The sequence below is a fragment of the Cucurbita pepo genome, chromosome 8 (genome assembly GCF_057944985.1).
Source record: "Cucurbita pepo subsp. pepo isolate OVF chromosome 8, ASM5794498v1, whole genome shotgun sequence".
In the NCBI taxonomy this organism is placed as follows: Eukaryota; Viridiplantae; Streptophyta; class Magnoliopsida; order Cucurbitales; family Cucurbitaceae; genus Cucurbita; species Cucurbita pepo.
The window spans coordinates 11,500,636-11,506,764 of NC_141805.1; the positions used below are offsets into that span (position 1 = coordinate 11,500,636).

Sequence of the window (6,129 nt, forward strand, 5' to 3'; positions counted from 1 at the left end):
GTGATTATAGTATTATCATGATCATGTATTTCTTTTAGTTTCATTTTGTGTGCTTTGTTCAAGGGGAGAATTGTTGAGAGATGAGTGAACTTCATGTTGAGAGAGGAGTGAACTTCATAGTTAGAGGAGGCTAAAAGTGACTTGAATGTGCCCTTTATTAGAGGGCTCCATAAAGTAGACTCTATGGTGTACTTTGTTCAAGGAGAATTATTGAGAGAGGAGTCTCAAGGGTAGAAAAACCATGATCGGAATAGCTAATCCAAAGCTATGAAACTTGGGTGTGGATCTTTTGTCGAAATGGAATGACCTTATCTTTTTATTTTTTCTTTTTCCTTAATGGGTTAAGGGTGGGAGTTCCGTTATAAAATCAGTATATTTTTTTTTGTTTTACACCCGGTTCTTCTTTCTCCGGCTAAAAAAAATTCAGAATATATAATCATTTTATTTTATTTTATAATAATTAATATTTTTAATGGGTAATTTTTTTTTTTTTTTTTTTAATATCTTGTATAATGAGTGCCTTGGTTTTTATTAATTTAACGTACGATATCTCTTGACACACGAATCAGCTCAAATCGTGGTCATTTATTTCTAATCGGACGGTACAGAATTGCCCGCGAATCGTCTACCCGCGAATCCGATCCCCAAAAATGTTCGTCGACCTTTAACGCTCGAAATATCTCAAGTGCCGTTTGAGTTTCAATCCTCGTTATATCATAACGCCTTCCGTTAGTTGACCGTTAACCAATAGGGTTTCCCTTTTTGTTTATTTTATTTTAAAAAACCTGAAACTGACCTTCAATAACGGTAATTAACGGAGACGTCGGTGGTCTTATATATTCGTTATGTACAAATATTGCAAAATTTGGGAATTTTATAAAATTTAAAAAGAATTATTTATATATTTCTTTTACTCTCTCTCTCTCTCTCTCTCTCTCTCTCTCTCTCTCTCTGTTTTCGCCTCTACTTTTGTTTCAACGGGCGACGATTTTCGAAACCAAAACAAAAGTATTCGTTTCTGAAGGAACGGTGGTTCCTTTGGTGTTGAACTAATTTCATCGCTTCCTTCTGCTCCACTTCGATTCCCGCCACTTCCTTACGAGAAGAGGTAACTTTCTATACTCTCAGATGCTTCGAATTTCTTTTCAATTCTATTGATTTTTCCTCAATCTTGTCGACTGTTTGATCGTGTGTTTTCGTTATTTTTCATAAACCTTGCTCTGATTGGGGCAGGATTCTTTCAGTTTTTCGAGCTTTTCGTCTCTAAAACCCTACAATTGTGATTCTCTCCGCAAGTTTCGATCTGATTGCTGGTTTTAAGATCTGAGTTTTTGTTTTCCGGTTTAGGTGAACTTGATAGTAGATGAGGTTTTTTTTTTTACGGATTGTTGCTTTAGTAGCTTGCTGTTGGTTTTTCGGTTACAATTTGAGGTGGTAATTTATTCTGTAATTAGGATTTTTGAATTTTGGAGATGGTTCTAGGAGTAGATGGAAGAGGTGAAACAAGAAGAGTGTTGTCTTGAAAATAAGCAATCTACGGCGGCTTCGAGTTCCTCTGTCTCTGAAGGTAGTGGTAGCGCAACTGCTAAGTCTCCTGGGATGTGTAGTCCAGCATCAACATCTCCTTCTCGTCGGTAATTTCACAAAGTTCTTCGACTCGGTGTTTGATTTAGCAATGTGCAGAGACATTTACTGATGAAGAAACTTTTTGTTATTGTTTCTGGACATTCGGTGAATAAGGCAGCTATTCGTATTTTATAATGGACTGCAAAAGTTACTGAAAAATGGAATGATTCTATACTGCTTATGATCAGTTCAAAGAACTCTCGGACATTTTTGCTTAAATGTGTAATTTGACTTGGCAGGAGAACTAGTGGCCCTATTCGCCGAGCTAAGGGTGGTTGGACTCCGCAAGAGGTAAGCATTGATTATCCCCTCTTTTAGCTGTTTGTGTTGCATATTTCTAGCTATGATGGTCATGACATGTACCAAGCTTTGGAAAAGTAAAGCATTTTTGCATTGGATAAAGAAGATCCGATTTCCAGAAATCTTAACTTATAAGAACATGGAGCACTTGTCTTGACTTGTGATGTGCTTCTTTTTCAGGATGAGACGTTGAGAAATGCTGTTGCAGCTTTTAAAGGGAAACATTGGAAGAAAATAGGTTTCTCTCTATTCTCGTTGCTATGGAATTCATTTTTTAAAAATGATTTTAGATTTTATTGTTCGGCTTTAAAGTTCATGTCTTTATTTTATCTGATGAATCGGGATATTTTCAACTGTCAAGGTAGTCTTGAAACAATTTATGCGTTCATCTAATAACTAATAGGAAAACTTATGTTAAATATTTTTACTGTTTTTAAATTTGTGGTTGGCCCTATAGGGAAGGCATTACAAGCTTTTATACTTTGGATGGGTGTTCTTGGCAGTAGTAGTATGGAGTTGTACTATGTTTGCATTTTGCGCTATTGAAATTTGATAAGCCTCAGCTGAAAGTTTTGGAAAGAAAAAAGATTATGTATATATATATATATATATATATGGATGGTCATTTGCCTAATTGGGCTGATATTTACTTTATATATATTGCTCATTCAACTCTAAGAATACTTTTTAAATATCTTTAATCGATGATGAGTGGGCTGCCTGATTAGTAATTACTATCACTTGTTGACCTAAAAATATATAAAAATAAATAAATAAATAAATAAATAAAAATTATGACAGCCTGACCCTGATTCTAATAAATCAATTATCAATATGGTCCTGTTTTTGTTTGTCATATTTATTATGCAACTTTGTTAGTTTTATTAACCTCATCAAATCTCTCTCTCTTTCTTTTTTTTTTTTTTTTTTTTTTTTTTTTTGTGCAGCTGAGTACTTCCATGATAGATCAGAAGTTCAATGTCTGCATAGATGGCAGAAGGTTCTCAATCCAGACCTCGTTAAAGGGCCGTGGGCACAGGAGGTCTTTACTCGGTGTCTTCTATCTTGGATGCTTTATTTCTTGCATGTATAGTGAAAATTTATCATTTTGTTTTTTTTTTATAGGAAGATGATAAAATTATTGAACTGGTATCCAAGTATGGGCCTACCAAATGGTCTTTGATAGCAAAGTCTTTGCCAGGTCGCATAGGGAAACAATGCCGAGAGAGGTATCCCTTTTAACTTATAACCATTACCTGAAGTCTTGATTTTGAATTGTAAATGCAATTTAGAGGTTTCTTGGAAGTTGATCATGCTTTTTTTGCCCCTGAATTATTATAATCAATTGCCCTACTGACTGACTGTGTGATTCCTTGTTTACTTACCTAAAAGATAATAAGATTTGTTTGTGTTGTGGTTTCTGAACTTTTAGCATTCTGTCTTCATTGTTTTGTTCTTTCAGAATATTGAAGGGGATTTAGATTTTTTGTATCTGTTGTAAAGCAATATTTTATTATTCTCAGGTGGCACAATCATTTAAATCCAGATATAAAGAAGGATGCTTGGACATTGGAAGAGGAATTAGCCCTCATGAATGCACATCGGTTACATGGGAACAAATGGGCTGAAATAGCCAGGGTTTTACCTGGAAGGTACTCATTCTTGTTTTTGTGAAATTCAATACCTCGATGAAAATAAGAAAAAGAAAGAAAGGAAAAAGAGATAAACAAAGATAGAAACACGCATAGAGAAGGGACAAATGACTATATGTAGGTCATGTGTACAACTGCCTGTGGAGTTCCATCTAATTAAATTCATGACGTTTTTCTACTGATCTGGTCTTTCATTCTGCTTGGTATTCATTTGGAAACAACCCTAAGTTTGTGTATTTTGTCTCTTATTTGAAGAATTTATTATCATGCTGAATGAATGGTAGAAAATATGGAAAGATGTGTTAAATAAGTTATCACAGAATGAGCACAATTATGAATACTGTTCATCCTGCGTAGGAAAAGGAATGTTTTTGCTTGAATTGGTTATAATGGTATGGCGTATTCTTTCTATATTCAGGACCGATAATGGGATAAAAAACCATTGGAATAGTTCCTTGAAGAAAAAATTAGATTTCTATCTGGCAACCGGGAAGCTTCCACCAGTTGCAAAAAATAGTTCCCAGAATGGTGCTAGAGATGCTACTAGGACTCCACCTATTAAGAACTTTCCTCCTCATTCTAGCAAAGGGTCGGACTCAACTGCCCAAACATCATCAGGTAACACAGATTTCTACAAATTGGACGGAAGTAGCAAAGACCAGATTGAGTCTTCAGCACCTCCTGATGAAGATGTGGTTGCTTCAACGAGTGGTGTTTTGAATGAGTCTGCTGATTCTAGACATGTCAAATGCTGGCCAGGACCTTCAAATATTACGAATCTAAGAGTTGGGAAATCTGGGTCAGCACGAAAGAATGGGACTAAAACTCAGGGGGAATCAGACAGTGAGATTAGCAAATTAGATGAAGATAAAACTACACGAACACCTTTGAGATTTGAATCTCCAAAATATGGTTCATTGTACTATGAGCCACCTAAATTAGAAAGTCGTATTCCAGTAGATTCAGAACTTTTAAGCATATACATGCACGAGACAAATAGTAGTTTAATTACTTCGCCTATTGGTATCTTCACTCCTCCTTGTGTGAAGACTAGAGACTTGAGTATACACAGTCCAGAGTCGATATTGAGAATTGCAGCTAGAAGTTTTCCCAGCACTCCGTCAATATTACGAAAGAGAAAGACAGAAGCTCAAACTTGTTTACCTCTTAAGCAAGCGCAGGACGGAGAGACGGAAACAGTCAAGGACATCTCCCAAGAATCCAGACCAGAAGAAACACTTAATAATAGTGACAGCATGTTGGGTTCACCAAATGGAAGCTTATGTGACAGTCCTAGTATTGATCATAGCCCCAGCAGGTCAAACAGTAAGGCCGTCAATGCATCTCCTCCATACCGGTTAACATCCAAGCGAACAGCTATCTCAAAATCTGTGGAAAAGCAACTAGAGTTCGCATTTGACAAGGAGAAAAACAATCATACTATCAAGTCAGCATAATCAAATTGGATCTCATCCAGATTGAGAATTCCTTAGCAAACAATATGATGGCAAAATCTGAACTGTAAGTTTTTGCAACTTTCTTCTCTTAGTCATATTCTCATTTTCTATTGAAACTCCTAACACGGATATTAATCACGTGGATCGCGTTTTATTTTTAATTTAGTTAGAGAGATTCTTGAAAAGTCGTCAATAATAGTCTGCTTAGTGAATGCAAAAAAGTTATAGGCGACTCTTTGTGTGGATCCACCTTCAGAGTAAGGAAGGATCTTGGGTGGGCTTATGATAACTTTTGGATGCTACTATTATCAAGTTCAATGCTACTCTTGTCTGTGCATCATCTAAGTTGTTATGAGTTTTTAAACTAGAACCAACCATTTCATCTGATCTTTTAGGATATCTAAACACTCAATCTGCTAGTTTATATCACTGTTAGGTTGGTCCCCATTCTCCCAAATGCTTAACAAATGCATTGTAAATAGCGTGAGATAATATACCATTTGAGATGCTTTCTGAGAACTTACTGATACAGTTCCATCTCTGGCAGCCTCAGCGATGGAATGCCCCACTCCGGAAAGTTTATATCCAGAAAAAAATGGTGTCCATATTTTCAGTGTTTATTGAAGCAGCAACCGGTATCGAAAATTGACTATTTGCTTAGATCCTCGGTACATATATTTTTGAACGTTTTTATTTTTTACAATTGCAGATAGGCCTAAGGTTTTGATATTTTTTAGTGTCCACGAAAACATGTTTCATTATCTCTGACCAGTTTCGAATGGCTAAAATTCTGATATTTATGGAATAAATTTTGATTTTTTTTAACTTGTAAAAATTCACATTTCAATGAAGAAAAAATTCTACGATTCTGGAGTGCTGTGTTTTATCTGATTATCCAGTGGTTTTGTTATTTTTATTTTGTTTTCGAGTTCATCCAGGCCCCAGGGGAAATGTTATATGATTCGATGAAGAAAATTAGTATGATTGTCATATTTCTGGATCGTATGATTATAGAAATAGAAGACCTTAGGAATGTCTACAGTATTTTTTGCTCATGGACAGTTATTAAATGTGAACCTAGGGGCACATGGGTC

General features: G+C 35.6%; 1 protein-coding gene across 1 annotated transcript; it reads left to right on the forward strand.

Moving 5' to 3' along the window:
- Window positions 1-927: 927 nt before the first annotated feature.
- On the forward strand, window positions 928-5,901 carry LOC111801182 (transcription factor MYB3R-3). Its single transcript, XM_087126096.1, has 9 exons — window positions 928-1,108; window positions 1,455-1,634; window positions 1,866-1,917; window positions 2,107-2,164; window positions 2,874-2,968; window positions 3,052-3,155; window positions 3,450-3,578; window positions 3,997-5,099; window positions 5,583-5,901. The coding sequence occupies exons 2-8, from the start codon at window positions 1,489-1,491 to the stop codon at window positions 5,033-5,035; spliced, it is 1,623 nt and encodes a 540-aa protein (XP_086982222.1). The 5' UTR covers window positions 928-1,108; window positions 1,455-1,488; the 3' UTR covers window positions 5,036-5,099; window positions 5,583-5,901.
- Window positions 5,902-6,129: the final 228 nt, after the last annotated feature.

What these genes read in the sequence shown, in the direction of transcription:
- LOC111801182 (XM_087126096.1), top strand. Translation starts at nt 1,489, where the DNA reads ATGGAAGAGGTGAAACAAGAAGAGTGTTGTCTTGAAAATAAGCAATCT. An exon ending in TCAACATCTCCTTCTCGTCG is followed by an intron (nt 1,635 to 1,865) that starts GTAATTTCACAA and finishes TTGACTTGGCAG; the next exon opens with GAGAACTAGTGGCCCTATTC. An exon ending in GAAACATTGGAAGAAAATAG is followed by an intron (nt 2,165 to 2,873) that starts GTTTCTCTCTAT and finishes TTTTTTGTGCAG; the next exon opens with CTGAGTACTTCCATGATAGA.